The sequence below is a fragment of the Pinus tabuliformis genome, chromosome X, assembly GCF_031772625.1.
Source record: "Pinus tabuliformis cultivar Carrire ecotype Pingquan chromosome X, CPIR1, whole genome shotgun sequence".
Taxonomy (NCBI): domain Eukaryota; kingdom Viridiplantae; phylum Streptophyta; class Pinopsida; order Pinales; family Pinaceae; genus Pinus; species Pinus tabuliformis.
In genome coordinates, this window is record NC_142308.1 from 1502566455 (window position 1) to 1502583908 (window position 17454).

Here is a 17454-nt window from a genome sequence, read left to right on the forward strand (position 1 = left end):
AAACAGGCTGTCTTTCATTATAATAAGAAAAAATAGTTACAATATTCACCCTTCTGAAATCCAAAATGACACAGTACTACAACTGCTGCTCTATGCATAGAGCTCTAATCTGCTTAAGGCTGGGCTTACATGATAAATTTGGGTTTACATTAGCAAAATCTCAATTTTGATAAAAGAAAGACAGAATTACAAAACCTCTCAACTCAATAAAAAACCCGATGAACATCTTTCCTTGTTTATTTCAGCGATGATGATACTCTGTCTCTGCTTTAGAAGGGCAGACAGACAATGCAGTGTATACCATTATATTTGAAACATCCAGAGCTACAAATGGATCCATTAACAAAATAATTGTAGCTTATTTCGCCAGCATGATAGATCTGCCACGTTTCGATAGTAGATCAGCCACCATATTCTGCTCTCTGTAAATGTGGGAGAATGTGATGTGCTTGAAGGACTTCGCCAGATCTCTAATATAGCACATCCAATGGGTAAACAATCACTTACTCTTTCCCAATGGAAGTATAGTTAGACTTCAAATATTGGCTTAATGAATTCTCATGGTTTTATCCTTTCATTCCGCCATGCAAAAATAAAATTCCTGTAAACTTCTTGGCATGGGGCTGTTTCTTGCATGTGAAAATGCACTGTTTATTGAAAATACAACTGGAATACATTAATGGAAGTAACGAGACCAATGGGAATTTTTAAAGAGATGATACAATACAAAAATCTTGGGTGAAAATGCAATTGCCTTTACATCTACTTGTTCACATTGCTGTACAAAAGGTAAATAGTTCAAATTTGACGATACACAGGGAATGGATTAGTTACTCTTTTCCTATAAAAGTAGAAGCTTTGTTTTTGAAATATTGGCTTAAAGAATTCTCATTATTTTATTCTTTGATTCCGCCCTGCAAAAAAACTCTTTCCTGTAAATTTCTTGCGACAATAGGCAATTTCTTGTGTGTGATAATAGACTGTTTCTTGTAGATCCTGCTGTGTTGCAGTAATTGAGTATCAAGACCGAAGGAAAATTTTGAAAAGATAGTACAATATAGAATGGTGAAAATGCAATTGCCTTTCAATGGATTTGTTTATATATTGCTTTGCAAAATAGGAATGGTTCAATATGTGACTTATAGGTAGATGGTTTAATGGATGAATCTAACTTAGGTTAGGATTCAGAACAATAGAGAGAAGTAAATATAATAATTAAGCAACAAATATTCAAACTATGTGTACCATGATTTATCTTAGAAAATCTTAATTGCAGAAAAACCAGTCAATAATAGATCTATTATTGTCTTTGGCTAAAACACAGCCATGCTGGGAAACACTCTGAGCTTTCACCGCTCAACCATAACTCACTATAATGAAGAATCCTCTAGCCTTTTAATGACTTCAACTACATATAATACCATGAGCTTATTACCATGGGTCAGCGATACCTATACCCAAAATCCACAACCGTTAACACAATCTCAATTCCATTCCATCACATAATCAAGTTTATCTAAGAACATATAACTCTTGGAACTAATGTTGGTTCAACCGATAATAAGTTTATCTAACAACATAACTCTGGGAACTAATGTTGGTTCAACCGATAATAAGTTTATCTAACAACATAACTCTGGGAACTAATGTTGGTTCAACCGATAATTTTACTAAACCCTTGGAAATGTCACTTTTAAGTGTTTTTCAAACACATGAAAATGTAATTATATTACAACATTTCCCATGCTCAACGGTAGAAGTGCATCTAAACTTGATGAATGAAAACTGTGATAGATATAAGGAAAATAGAAAGTTACTACCAGGTATGTGGATGCAGGTAAGGAACCAGAAACCGTGACAGAGTTGAGTATGACATACAAAACAAGATCTATAGACATAACGAATTATTCAGACAATCTGAATATAACATATAATAGATGACACATATAATAGATGCATATAATTTCTAGATGGAAATGAAGAGAGAATATAAAAAGGATGAAAATTCTGCCAGCGCTCGAAACAACACTACCCAAATGTACCTACAACATCACTACCTATTGTTGTTTCTCACCCCCTCGAGAATAGATTCACTAATGGATTCCCACAGTCTGAAATAGAATCCAAGGCATCAAAAGGTAAACCTAGGATACCCACTTATTCAAGACATGTTCTCTAGAGACTGTCACTTTGCATTTAAGTAATTTCATTCATCCTCTTATGCAGATCTCAACAAGTTTCCTTCAACCGATCATCTTGGGTACCTGCTTGAGGTACTGGAGAATAACGAAGATGAGCCTAAGCGGGACAATGATGATCAAGAAAAGTAGAGACCATCATCCACAGTCTGCAGTTCTGTAAAATAAAGAACATGACAAAGATTTACTTAGAAAACAAGCTGTCAATAATGGGTTCCTGGAAGTAGTTGAATAGAAGCTACTTTGTTTTGTTTTGGTGATTATTATAAAAAGGTAATGATCAGTGAGTTTCTTTCCTTGCAACAGCTATGGACATAACCTTCCAGAGAGTCCATTTTCAAATCTTAATGGATCCAATGGTATTAAAACAGTATTATATACTACAGAGTAAACAATGGGGAACATGCCCACTATTTCCAAAGTTTTAACACAAGCATCATCAAAATCTGCTATCGATAAGGAACTTACTTGTTCTATATGCCTGGGTACTTAGAATATTCGTTTTTTTTACATTGTTATTTCAATGATTTATCTGTATTCTAACAACAGACAACAAAATCTGAAACTTCTACCCATAAATCTATGTGCAGATGCCGTTGTGGAGCCGAAGCAATTAGCATGTAGCCACTTATTTTGTTTCAAATGTGTGCCAAAGGTGAGATAAACCAAGCACTCATTTGCATTATTAAATCCATATATTTTTGAAAGAACATATATAACTGATTCAGGCTGCCATTTCTGTGAATTTTGTTGGTGCAGGTAATTAAATTGTCTGAGGAGTGCCCTATCTGTGTGCAACACAAGGGCAACCAGGGCTTTAAACTTTCTGCAATGAGAGATTTACAATTTGATTATTACCCTTGGGAAAGAGAGCCAGTCCCACACCAAATGTGTCGTAGTTATACAAAATATACATCATGATACTCAGCTTGGTCCATTTCTCAGATGGCACCGGGTCTAAAATATAAAACAATTTGAAAATGGTGCAAATGCAATCCTTTGTACCTATATGAAGATACAGATAATGTACACAGTGCCCCGAGATACATCAAGGATTTTATCAGTATACTTGGTTGTGGCATCTGTCACCTTTAATACCCTTCCAAGGCCCTATTACCGATTACAGTATGGTGCCCATTCTCAAGCTGTCAAATGAATGAAATAGTAAAAACCTACTGGTTGAAATTGTTCCATGCTTGCAGGCTGACTATTTTGTCAGTCTACTCTTCATTCTTAGCACTTGTGCTGATGCATAACAGATTTCACTCAGATAGGAATCCAAAGTTGACAAACAATTTCTCGTGGCTCTCAATTAAGAGTGGAGATACTCACAGGGAACAGTAATCCGGGAGCCTATAAACATGGCGCTGAAGCATTATACTCAATAAGCACTCTGTTTCGTCTGGGAAGCAATCGTACAGGAGAAGGCGCCCTGGAAATATTATGAACACTATCAATTTCATCAAAATTATAACTAAATGAAATTCACCAAAATTCTAACGTGAGGGAAAAGATAAGATTTGATAATTTTATTAATCTGAAACTAATGAACATAAAAGCAGGTAAATCGGACTTTAAAAGCACATCAGTATAAAAACAAGTAGGATGCCAAAGCAGATCCTATACCTAGGCTATCAAACCCAAAAAAACTAAATAAGTATGTAGAAGAAAGAGGCACAAAAATGTGGCATCAAAACAAATGTATTCTAGACACATATGAACAGAACTTACCGCAACCAATAACAGCCGCAAGCTGAAGGGTAGGTGTTGGAGCATACAGGAAGGGGGAAATAAAATGGAAGACAGTTTGTAAACGAATAGTTGAATGGTGGATAAAGATCAAATCCATCAGACATGCCAGCACGTATTCACGCATGGAACAATCCTCATGATAGAGTGCCGTCTCAAATATAGGTAGAAGCCTGAAAAAAATGAGTCTGGAATTGAAGCAGCAGGAGCATGCCAATTTAAGTGCCAACAACCTGGTCTCTGAATCTTTAGATTGCAATCCATTTCCAAGATAAATTGCTAGTCTAGACTTCATCAAAGCTTCCTCCTCCTCCTTTGCCTCTTTCTCCAGCACATACTAAAAATCACCAAAATGAAATAACCATTAACTTCTGAACATAAACGTTAAACGCTAAACCCTAAACCCCCATTTTTAATAATAAATCCTAAACGTTAACACTCGGCTACCTTCGAATTATAAAATCTAAAACCTGCACTCTAGAACGGAGCCGTTTGTTGTTGACGTTCTCAAGTCTAAACCCTAGACTCCTAAGTCAGATATGCAGTTTAAAATACATCATTTATACTCTAAACACAATGTTAATGGATCCTTAAAACCGAAATCATGAACCCCAACCTATCGTTGCAGTTTAAATTCTAAGATATGAATCACCAACCTGGTCGATCTCTACTGAACTTTAAAATTCAATCCTGAACCTTAAATGAGGTAAATTAAATACCTATAAAAGACGATCTTGATCGAAAATGGAGCTGCAAATCTTCTCCTCCACAACATAAAGCATCTTCTCATTCGAGGATTTGCCAAACCCTAATTCGAACATTGCTTAGGGCATGAAAACTGAAATCTACAATGCATTTGGCGTAATCCACCAAACTCTGGGCCTCGACAACGGAATTGGCATTAAGGGCTCGGCGGAGCAGCTGAGAGCAAAGTTGTTTGCGGGTACTGAATGGCAAAACAAAACCCTCAGATTTGAGGGAATCCAAAATTCCGCTCAGGGCACGCAGATGGCCCGCAGATCTTTGCACTCGGACAAAAAATTTAATAATAAAACAGTATGTCAAATTCAAAGATCCATTTCATCCCAACCTCATAACTTAAAAGCATCCATCTGGCAATCTGGCGTAAACTGGATCTGTGGCAATCTGGCGTAAAATGGATCTGTGACAGTGCGGGCGAAGAAGCAATCACAATTATTCGTTTGCTTAAAATAATGGTACTGGAGAACAACTTCGGATCAGAAATATAATATATATATTTTAGTTTATCTGGAAACCGTGTACAGTCGCATGAACGGTGAGGAACAACGCAAGAAATCTCAGAAGATGTCCCTTGCCCCATCCTACATCCGCTCTGTCTTCGGCAAGGGAATCCCTGATGTTAATACTAAACTATTCTTCTATTTTCTTATTTTCTGGAGGAGAGCAGCTTCTGCCTCAGCTCTGCAGTGTCGGTCTCACCGAAGTGATCCTCCAGAATCCAGTTCCCCGTGGCCGGATCCCTCCTCCAGAACACCGTTCCCTTGTTATTCCCTCCACCTCTGCCTGCCTTGCTAACCTCTGGAAATTCCCGCCCCGCCGCTCCGCTCGATCTCATCGCTTCGGCCGCCGCTACCGTGTATTGCCTGCAAAACACAAAGAACAAACAACATCTAAGGCTCATTTTTCTGTGGCGGTGTAGAATACAAAACCCTAGTGCTACTGGCCCTAATTTCACCCAACAAAATTTTAACGGAAAAATAATGCAATATAGACTTCATTTTGGTTACTCCCGGAAAGAATATGGAAAAGTGCATACCGAGCATGAGAAATTCTGATGTTAGAGAGCAGAGAAGATAATGTGCTCGCAGATAGAAACCGCCTCGCCATGATGAAAACGGGACACAAGACAATGAATCTCTGAAGAAAATGGAGAGACAAAACAGAAAGTGTAGGCAGTGGGAAATGCCAAGGAAATCGAAACTCAGCGAAGCCATCACTACTGTCTGCGAAGGGTTTCGAGCGGGTAATCTCTCCAGCATGAGATAAACAGGGAGTTCAACCAGCGCTGATTAAAATTCCAACTGATCCAACGGCACAATCTTTTTTAATCGTCTAACACATCAGATCAATGGTCCAAAATAAGACACGGTTGCATATAAGGGAGTTCTTCCCAGAGGGGAACGCCTTACGGCGTAATTACAAAGAAGAGTATAAAGCGGAGTAATAAATGATATGTAGTCATCTTTGCGCTCGGGGCAATGACGCAGCTAGTGAGGTAAAACCGAGGCGCGTCAATTGCTGGTTGAAAACTATTTCCAACCCCCCTCGTTGTCCTGGGCTACGCCTGGTCCTGCGAGAATTTTTGGAGGGGAACTCAAATTTCCAAACTGGTAGCAAACTATAAATACAGAAGACGAAATTTCCATGGCTGGGATTGCTGGTTAATTTGTAATATTGTCTGTTAACTAATAATATTGTCCTATATGGCATCTGTTGGCCCATGGTAAATTCGGGAAGATATTTCTTTGTGGATGTTCAGGATTTGTTTAGGACTGGGTGAAGAACATTACGTGGGTGGGACTGACTGTTCAATTCGGATATTGTGCTATATGGCATCTGTTAGGCTATGGCACCTGTTAGGCTATGGTAAATGCAGGAAGATATTTCTTCATGGATGTGGATGAATTTTTTGGCTACGGTAAATGCAGGAAGATAGTTCTTCATGGATGTGGATGAACTATTATTTTTACCAGAATACCAAATACTACAAGAGAACTTGCATCGTTGCAGTTATTACCATCTCTTTGGTCTGTTGTAAAAGCCAGTTAGTTTATAATTCTAAGTTATCTGTTCATTCTTTCTACAGAAAACATTTTATATGCACGTCAATATCAACTCTATGTAGGCATGCAGTGCCACTCGCCATGGGATTCGACATGAAAACCTTTCGTTTGAATTCTAGTAATTTTTTTATTTCAGCTTCAACCAAAACAACAATTTTATTTGTTTGACGATTTGAATATGATTATTCATGAGGGTTTGAAATTATTAATTAATTTTTCTGGTATATGGAGATGTAACATGTAGCAGCTTTGAGGGGTTTGGAAATCAGATCTTTCTCAACAATTCAAAGTGTTTGGCAATTGGAATATGATTGAAGTTCATTAGGGTTTAAGATTCATTAATTCAGTCTTTTCCTTAATGATTAAAGTTCATTAAGGAGTTATCAGGAGTTGTAAAGGAGTGTCAAGATTTTATAATGTAATCTAGTGACTGTAAACTGATGAGAAATTTGAGAAAATTGCTTGTCATGGCAGAAATTTGAAGATACTTGATGAGAAATTTGAGAAAATTGCTTGTCATGGCAGAAATTTGACGATAGTTGTTGGCATGGCACTGATTCTCAAAACGGTTTGAGATGAAAACATCTTCAGTAACAATAAGGTGAATTAGTCATTTTTGATATTTTATAAATAATTGGCCTATCATACTCTCATGACCATAACACCTCTCTATAGTGAGCTTTAACTTCTATTTGGATGAGTAGGGAAAGTTCATGAATTGTAGAGTGATATAAGGTTGATAAATCTTCCCATTCCCATGTGTTGGCGTAGATAAGTGACAGGCTTTTATGAAAACTGTAATGACCTATGTTACCATGGTAGAGCCTTGCTAATCACCTTGCTCAATTGAAAGAATCATCTGTCCAAAGGTCAGAGAAATGGAATCATTTCAATATAAACGACAAATAGAACAATGTTTTGTGTGCAAGTTAAGAAACCGTTCAAAGTTCCAGTCAATGGTGAAAAAAAAATAGGATGGATGGCACTATGATGCACATTGGATCTTACATTGAGAAGGAATATTTAATAGCAAAAGAAAAGTATCATATGCATCAAATTTGGATGGCCCCTTATTCTAGGTCTCGCACATGATATATGCTAAGCAATGTCTTGCCCTTGCCCCCTGCATGCATTTTGTGTTATTGGGGTATGTTTGTAGGTCATGCAGGAAATTCATTCATAGCATAGTTATTTATAGTAAAAAGACATGCTGGTACAGTAGAGGAATTACTTAAATGGGTTGGCCACACGATGGATATATCCTTGTTAGTATGTTTGGTTGAGAACTCTGTAGAGAGAGTGGACAAGGAAGGATGACCATAGGTTTGAAACCAAGGAGATGAATGATGTTTTGCATAACCCACATTAAATAAAATTCTATCCATTCACTTTGACTTAAAAACTAGACCATTAGATTCCTATTTAATGATTTAGTATAGAAGGTACATTACAAATTGGTATAAGAGCCATTGGTTATAGCACTAGGGATGTACAGGCTCAAAGACATAAATAATAAGATGAAAATATTCACAAGCGCAGTTCTGGGATGGTAAGACAACATTAGGACTTTCTCAACTATGGCTATTTCCTACATATGGGTGTGATGTCATTGTGAAGTTCTCAACAAAGATGAATCTTGTGTATTGAATAGAAATTTCTAGGATATGCACCAAATGAGGAAGATAGGAAAGATATGCGGAGGGTATTTAAGAAATGTTAATCTAAATATATTTTGTAGATTCCCCATGTGTGTGTTATGCAGATAATACGTGTGGCAAAGATGTCCTTAAGCTCTTGTGTGAAATGCAACAAGTGAAATGGGGTTGAACCTTTTTTTGTGCCTCTTTTTCACTGTATATGGTTACCAATATCTCTAGAGTGAAGCAAGTCCATATCCAACTTGGGGAGTCAGATTAGCATCTAAAGTGATTGTGGAGAAGAACCTTTTCGGTATGTATGATTACAAGTAGAACATGGAGAGGTGTTGTCCTATGACAATTCTTTTCTTGTAGTGTCAAGAACCTATGATTAAGAGGATTACTTAGGTTACACATATTGCTTACTTTACATTCTAGACTTACAAAGCTATATGTGAAACTTGTCTGAAAACCTTTTCTATATTATGTAAGCTTGGGATTGCACAGATCAATTGTGTGGGCTTTTTCAATAGTTCAAACTGACCTCTAATTATCACTTGTGATATGTTATAACTATGTGATTCAATTTGTTTTTAGTTTTGTACTCTTCGATGTATTCTAGAGTACAAAAGATCATGGAGAGGTCTTTGATGCTCTTATATTCTCTTAATCATCATCGATAAAAACTCTAGTTGGAAATGATAGAAATCAGTTTGCATAAACAAGAGGTAGTCTCTGAAATATCAATTATGCTACACAGAATTCAAAATCATAGCACATGATTAACATAGAGTCAATCTTGATTTCTGTTGCTATCTTTCCACAATGGGACACAATGGGCCATGTGGAAGTTGTATTCCAAGTTTGGATAAAAATGAAGTTGCACACAAGTTCTTCCACAAATGTTTGTAATAGAGATAGTGTTATGGAGTGCCATGATTGTTGCATATGTACAAAATGGTCTCCATCATGAAGCTTTGAAACTCTTTCATCATTTATAAGTTATAGGATTGAAGCCCAACTCCATGACCTTTGCAAGCATTCTCCCTGAATATGCAAATCTATTAGTCCCACAAGAAGGTCAAGGAGTCCATGTCTATATAATAAAGAAAAGATTGAAGGGGCATTATTTTGTGGGGAATGCACTAATAGATATATACACCAATTGTGGAATTGTCAATATTACTCACACTGATTTTGAGGGCATGTCTCAAAGTGGCATAGTCTCATGGAATTTACTGATGATGGGTTATGTACAAAGTAAGAAGTGTAGTGAGGCCAATAAATTCTTCTATAAAAAGAGTATTAGATGTGGTAAAATTTGATGAGGTCACATTTGCCATCTTTTTATTGACGTGTGTTCACATAGCTACTCTGCAGCATGGCACAGAGACCCGCAATTAAAACTAAATTTTATGTTTAGTTAATTTCAACCCAGATTTCCAAACATAAATTTGATGAGAAAAGGAAATTCCCATTGGATCATTTTATCTTCTCAGCTCTCTTTGATTTTATATTCCATGATGGAATCATTTTTAGGATGACAGGACATCTTCTATAAAGAGATGGAAAAGGCAAAAGAAGGACAATGTGGAGAATTTGAACCTTGCACCTTGTAATGATGGTACTTATCATGGCATGGATGATCAAGATTGTTGTGGCTCAAGCCTTGGGTTTGATTTCTGCTTTCCTGATTATAATGGTGACCCATCATCTATATATTCTCGTGGCAAGGCAGAACTTGTGTACAATAAGAATGGTTCTTTGACTAGTCCTCGTGTTCTCAAAAGTGGTTTCAATGGGTCAAATATGGATGATGGTATGGTACCATTTATAGATCTCCCTCCATCTATACATTTTGTTCCTAGTAGTATGCATGAAAGTGCATCCCGAGGAAAACAAATATAAAATGTACTCCAGAATAAGAAAAATAGAGGCCATAATACAAAAACCAAACAACAAATGAGGATAAAAAAAATATGCTTACTGATCATCTCTGTTTTTCATTCTTAAGAAGTTGGAAATAACTCAGCAAGGGTCCAAAAATCAGACTTTTGAAAACACATTGCGAAAACGTCCAGATGGATTGGGCAAAAAATCAACAAGATGACTTCATGGGAATTTTGTTCCTAAACATGTCCATACCTAATCATATTTGAATTCGAATTCTCATTGATATTCAAATATTTCTACTATGGTTTTTACCAAACCAATGGAGAAAAGCCCTAGTACCAATAATTTGAAACCAACCAGAAAAAATCCATAACATGGGAGTGGAGCTAACAAGTGGAATGAGCCCCATTCCACATGAACATAACATTATGGAGTCTAATAAAAAAACTAAGATCATAGATGCTTGCGAAGCATTGAGTTACAATAAAGCCCTAAGTTTCATCTACTCCTAATAAAAAATGCACTATTATGTGAAATTGGGGATAATTCCAAGGTAAGATTACATGGACCGTCTTAGCCAATAAAGCCCACTGGTGGGCCCCAGTATTGCAACAATAATGCTGCAAATCCTGGGACTCCCTTCTTTAATTTTATCAACCCGGTAGTTCGTAACAAACTTGGAAGCGACGGTGCTGTATGCACAAGTACTAGCTCTTGCCGCAGCTGTCACTTGATCAGCTGGCACAAGTCCGCTAGGGGCTTAAGCCAACTTCTATGAGCTCTTAGAAGAAGCTTTTTAACTGATGGATGAAAGCTAACTCAAAGGAAGCTAATCTACTTGCGGAAAGAAACTGAAAGCCAAAAAGAAACGCAAACCCTAATTCTACCAGCTAGTCCTACTGACGCAAAGGAGAGCATGCAAACTACTGAAAGATATGCCATTATTTCTATGAAGGTAAAATACATGTGTCTAGACTACCTCTATTTGAAGAAAACATCTTTTTGTATTTTTGACTAAGTTATTAGAATTATCATGCATGTGCTTTTAACTGGCTTTTCACTGTGCAGGGGTGGATCAAGGAGGAGAAATGCTTGGAAAAGGTTGGGATGGTACAGAGAGGGTCTAAGGAGACCCTAACACTCTTGCAGAGAGTTTCACAAAGTTTGGTTGCCAAAAAACCTTGTTTGTGAGCTTCTACAGGAAGTCTGCAGGGGTTCTACAGGATGTTTCAGGAATTTCTACAGGATGTTCAGAAATTTCTACAGGATGTTTTAAAATTGGATTTTGGAGGATGGGTGAGTGAGGTAAGGTGCATAAATGGATAGGGAAGTAGGGTAGGGGCCTGAAATGACCTAAGGATTGATGGTTGGAGTGGTGAGAGGGTGTGGAAAGCTGGCTTGGCTTAAAGAAGGCTAAGACAATGGAGGAGCAATAAGGTAGGGTTACGTGGGCAGAATGACAGTTGTGAGACGAGGAACCTAACTAGGAGATGGAGCAGCTGGCCTAGACGAAGCTTGGGTGAATGAGAGGGAGATGGAGATGCCCTGCACGGTGTACACTTAACCGAATCAACTAAGTCCTGCACACAATCGAAATCTTAGCTAATCTAGTCTAACTGTCAATGAAACAAATGAACAGCAGCTTTATTCATAAAGAGAACCATGTACAACACTTAAGCAAAGAAACATTTCAAAAGGCCTGAACACATGATTAACTCCTACAAATGAAAACATTACACCAAAGATTGCATGGACAAGCAAACTAGTGTTTTTGTTGGGCAGCAAGGTCACCTTTGTCCCAACTCACGATCCCACTGAGGGAGAGGTAAGATCAGAGGTGCTTGAGCCCTTTTTCCAAGGATCCTTTATGTTATTAACCTATCAAATCAATCTGAATATGAAAATCTACTTTAATCATCAAAAGCAACCTAAATAACAAAACAAGATTTAGATCTAAATGGCAGATTTTATTCTAAGAATGCAGCAAAGACACATAAAGGTAAACAAAGGAGGTACTAGGCGCTTGAGATGGGCCCAAACCCAAGAGCTACAGCCTCCTAAGGGAGATTTAGAGCTGGTGCAAAGCTGGATTCATCTTTATTGAGCAAGAAAAGAAGAGTTACATCAAAACTGTCCACAAGGAGACTTTGAAAATGATCTGAAAGCAAAGCTAATCTATTGCCTAAAAATCGAACTGCAAAATGACTATAAAGTGACTAACTACTGGCTAACCAAAATGAATAACTACTAGCTACAAATTGACTAACCACTAGCTAACCCAAAATGAGGCCCTAAGCCTTCTTATTTATACAAATTGAGGACCCAACAGTCCTCCTAAACTTTAGGGACTCGGCTGCCCAAAACTTGTAGTTAACAACAGTCCTACTTAACTTGCTTGGCTGCGCTTGTGCTAATTGATTTGGTGGCCCTTGAACTCCGAGCTGATGGTGGAGAATTCGAGGTAAGGGCCCATAAATGAAGGGGACACCTTCCTACAAATCCTCTCCCTTGTTCTCCCACGAATTTGGCTGCCAAGTGCTCATTAAAACCTTCAATTTTGTCTCCAAGTTGACCAAAAAGGCTACACAAAGCACCCATTAGACTTGTTGGCATAATGACTAACCCAATTCACTCTATTAGCATAAATATAATCAAAAACACGCAATAAACTAATGAGAATGGTGGATTAAGTCGAATTAGGAGGTTGAATGAGCCCAAATAATTATCCATTTTTGGGGCTCATCACCCACCAACAGTGAAAATTGAAGCATGTGTCAATGACCTAAATCTAAATTTCTGAATGCACTGAGGCAGTGACACAGACATGTACCAAATATAAATGTCCATGTAATGTGACATAGTCTTGGTCTATACCATGCTCTGTGTGTGTAAAAGAAAGAAAAAATGTTCTTTACTTACCTATCAGCCTCATCCAAATCTATTATCTTGTGCCACTCTGGAGGGAGTGTTATCTTTTTTGCAAACATTTTGATATTATTTCTCACAACATCGATACCCCTATAAAAGATAATGCGAGACCAATAAAAACCTTGATAAATTGTATAAATTAAAGGTAAAAAATACAAAATTTCATCAACCACGAAATTGTTTACCAAGTACCTGTCGTCAGACATTCAATGAAATCACTCGAAATTCATATGAATACTGATCCATTAACTCAATGAACTTCCCAAACTCTGGTACGGAAGGCGTGGATTTTGATACTTGGATCCCTTCCTCTCTTCGGTTGACCGTCTTCGTCCTGCACACCAAGAAGGTACTATGTATCCAGATGGAAATGGTTGAATGTGGGGGGGGGGTGAGACCCATTATTGTGACCCATATCCATGCCATGTTGGATGTTAGAAATAGCAACAAGAAATTATAAAAATACAATCCATAATATTCCAATTTTAATTTGTCCTTGAATTAAAATTAGAATTTAGTCTCACCAGCTACTTGAAAAACAATTAATTTAATTCATTATGGATTAATTAGTTGGAGAAATTCAAGTTAGAAGTCTTTGTGAAGTCATGCAACAGGTATCCCTTAAATTAAGGAGATTATCTCTTAATTAAGGAGATAAGGTTGAGTTATATTTGAGTTGTAATTAGTTAGCTCAATTAACTGAGTTATGTCTAGTTAAATTAGTTCCAAACTGTTTGAGGAACTAATTGTGAGTTCAGTCAGTTAATTCATGCATGCATCCAACTAGTGTACTCCAAATAATTGAATATTCTCTCATCAGTAACTCATGCATGTCTATTCTGAGAAAGACCCTATTGAGATTAAAGACAGGGATAGTGTACTATCAGTTGCATGTATTTTCCTATAAAGTAAACTCATCCATGAAGAAGGAATAAGGTTCCTTGAGGATTGTGCAATTTTGACAGGGTGTACGATCAGTGTGAGAGATCAGTCTTCCACTTGGTAATAGGAGGATCACCCAGGAGAAACTGTGCAAGGAAATAGGAGCTTGGAGGGCAGAGGAGAAGGCTTGTGAGAAGCTTTGATTTCCTGTGAGCATCTAGGAGGATTGTACTAATAGCTGGCTGGCTGTGAGAGCTAAGGCTTTTTATAATTATGATGTATTCCACCTTGTATGATAATACAGATAGTGGGGTTTTTAGCTGAGGCTTTCCCCAAAGTATTTTTCTATGTTTTATGTGTATTGATTCTTCTTCTTATGGTTATATGTGTTCAGCTCTGATTCAGCTTGATCTTTAAGCTTCCGAAAATTGATAGTAGAAGTAGATTATAGCATTTTGCTTTGGTATATTGCATTATCGAGTTAATCTATAGTCATATTTTCTACATTATCTTAGAGCTAGATTTGTAGAAAATTTGTAGGAACTTCTACATGGTATCGGATCTAGCTGATCTATAGAGAAATTTCTACATGGTATCAGAGCTGTGAACAACATACTATGAAGAGAATTTGAATTTTGAAGTTCATGGTTGTAGGTGCAAATCGAATTCATCTCATACTTTAGGTTGGTCAATGGCATTCTATGGCTTGAGACTCGAGTATGCCTTGGATGGCAGCTCGAATTACATAGCATGGAAAGATCACATGGAGGCTGTATTAGAAGACAATGGCATGAAGGATTTCATTGGTCGAGAAATCCCAAAGCTAGCTTCAACTAATGTACAAGAGTTGGCTGAGTGGAAGAAGTGTGTGGCGGGGGCGAGACGGATCATCCTTGAGGGAGTTCGAGACAATATTGTCTCGAGTCTCCATGGGAAGGATACTCCATATTCAATGTGGAAGACATTCAAGGACCTCTACCAAAACAGTAGCGATCAGAGGAAATTGGAGCTCAAGGATAAGCTTCAAAGAATCAAGATGGAGAATAGAAATATTATTTCCACATATCTAAACAAGCTCACCACCTATAGAGATGAGCTTGGAAGTGTGGGAATAACTACTGTTGATGAAGATATGGTGAACCTCGCTCTCCTCAGCCTTCCAAAGAGCTGGAATAGCTACCAGGACTCTGTGAATGGAAGGAAGAAACTACTGGATTGGGAATGACTGTGGTTGGATCTCATGCAGGAGGAGATCAGGAGGAGCACACGAGATGGTTCTTCATCCAAGGATGATGAAGAAAATCTGGCCTTCGAAAGTAAGGAAAGGAAAGGGAAGGAGAAGGATTCTCGTTCCAAATCAAATTCTTCTCATGGAGGGAAGAAGGTTGACAAGTCTAAAGTGAGATGCTTTAATTATCATGAAATGGGTCATTGTGCGACTAATTGCCCTTCGAAGAAGTCCAATAAGGGATCCTTGGAAGGATATGAAGGTGAGGCATTAGCCTCTCAGTTCGAGATGGAATTAACTCTCATCACATCCATTGTGTCATCGTTGATGGGTAGTGGTTGGTTTCTTGACAGTGGAGCCTCATTCCACGTGACTGGCGATAAACGTTTATTCAGTACCTTGGAGGAGAAAGACCTCAAGATTCGCATAGAGATGGATGATGATGAACGGTATAGTGTCTCAGGAGTGGGTAGAGTTGCTTTTTAGAGGGAGCATGGAGCTCTTATCACCTTTACAGATGTGAAGTATGTGCCTAGACTGAAGAAGAATTTGGTATCGATCGCGATTGTTGGAGGACAAAGGCTACGATGTTGTCTTCAGTAAGGGTTTTCCTTAGACACATAACCATGGGACAGGTGAAGCAGATCAGTTAACGAGTCAAGAACCGGTATGCTCTTGAGGTTCAAGATGCATGCAAAGCCTTGAGGAGCAAGGAAAATTTTAGAGACTTAGTGGTTGAGAGGGAGAGTAAATTACTTCTCAACATACAGCCCCAGAAGAATTCTTAGACAATTGTGGAGGAGCCACAATTGGATATGCTGAGAGGAGACCGAGTGGAGGCATCTACTCATGAAGAGACCTCCAGTAGGGGGAAATTTCAAGCCAAGTGGGCAAAGGGATCACATGCAGCCATACCTCCAGGTGTGAGGTGGGGCGATGTGAAGTGATAGTCCCAAGAAGGTTGAAATTGGGCAGGGTCCATTGAGAGGTTTTATCTCATGGATCATACCTTGCTACGGGAGCCCAAAGTACATAGTAGCGGGAGGAATCAGTAGGATTGATGTAGTCAGAGATCAAAGTGGTAGAGGCTAGAGCAGTCAAACACTGAAGAGTGCAGAGAAGGATTGACAACAGTGCAGAAAGGCTGAGTCAGTAGAAGCACAGAGTTTTCAGTCGACAGAGACAATAGCATTCAGAGACTTTGATGACAAAGGCATCATTCTGATTCAGGTTGGATGTTTTTTTGTTTCTGGAGTTACTGGAGCAACAACACTAGGGAAAAGTGTTGCATGCAGAACATTCCAAGGTTTAGGATCGGGATCGAGTTGAATTCCTTTCTTATTGAGAGGGAGTGTTAAAAATAGAAATAAGAAATGAAAAAAATAGAATCCAAAATATTCCAATTTTAATTTTTCCTTGAATTAAAATTGAGAATTAAATTAGAATTTAGTCTCACTAGCTACTTGAAAAATAATTAATTAATTCAGTATGGATTAATTAGTTGGAGAAATTCAAGTTAGAAGTCATTGTGAAGTCATGCAATAGTTATCCCTTAAATTAAAGAGATTATCCCTTAATTAAGGAGATAAGGTTGAGTTGTATTTTATTGGTAATTAGTTAGCTCAGTTAACTAAGTTATGTCCAATTAAATTAGTTCCAAACTATTTGAGGAACTAATTGTGAGTTCAGTCAGTTAATGCATGCATGCATCCGACTAGTGTACTCCAAATAACTGAATATTCTCTCATCAATAACTCATGCATGTCTATTCTGAGAAATACCTAGTTGAGATTAAAGACAAGGACAGTGTACTATCAGTTGCATGTATTTTCCTATAAAGGAAACTCATCCATGCAGAAGGAATAAGGTTCCTTGAGGATTGTGCAGTTCTGACAGGGTGTAGGATCAGTGTGAGAGATCAGTCTTCCACTTGGTAACAGGAGGATCACCCAAGAGAAACTACGAAAGGAAATAGGAGCTTGGAGGGCAGAGGAGAAGGCTTGTGAGAAACTTTGATTGCCTGTGAGCATCCAGGAGGATTGTACTAAGAGCTGGCTAGCTGTGAGAGCTAAGGCTTTGTATAATTCTGATGTATTTCTACCTTGTATGATAAT

The 17454-nt window shown here is 37.9% G+C and overlaps 2 protein-coding genes and 1 non-coding gene across 6 annotated transcripts; 1 reads left to right on the plus strand and 2 right to left on the minus strand.

Annotated features, from left to right (window-relative positions):
- Positions 1-207: 207 nt before the first annotated feature.
- Positions 208-4242, minus strand: LOC149145737 (uncharacterized). Of its 4 annotated transcripts, none has more exons than XM_089453098.1 (3): positions 3930-4242; positions 3531-3630; positions 208-470 (listed from the first exon to the last, which is right to left on the minus strand). In XM_089453098.1, exons 1-3 carry the CDS (start codon positions 4240-4242, stop codon positions 359-361), a joined length of 525 nt encoding a protein of 174 aa, XP_089309224.1. In that variant the 3' UTR covers positions 208-358. The 4 variants fall into 4 exon arrangements, with proteins under 4 accessions (XP_089309224.1, XP_089309225.1, XP_089309227.1 ...); XM_089453099.1 differs by having other exon boundaries at positions 208-647; XM_089453101.1 differs by lacking the exon at positions 208-470 and adding an exon at positions 995-2355.
- Positions 4243-5288: 1046 nt separating this feature from the next.
- Positions 5289-6716, minus strand: LOC149145738 (uncharacterized). The gene is made up of 2 exons (XM_089453102.1): positions 5746-6716; positions 5289-5572 (listed from the first exon to the last, which is right to left on the minus strand). Exons 1-2 carry the CDS (start codon positions 5814-5816, stop codon positions 5356-5358), a joined length of 288 nt encoding a protein of 95 aa, XP_089309228.1. The 5' UTR covers positions 5817-6716; the 3' UTR covers positions 5289-5355.
- On the plus strand, positions 6170-6313 carry LOC149145739 (U4 spliceosomal RNA). The gene has a single exon (XR_016265358.1). It is a non-coding gene; the product is annotated as a U4 spliceosomal RNA (small nuclear RNA).
- Positions 6717-17454: the final 10738 nt, after the last annotated feature.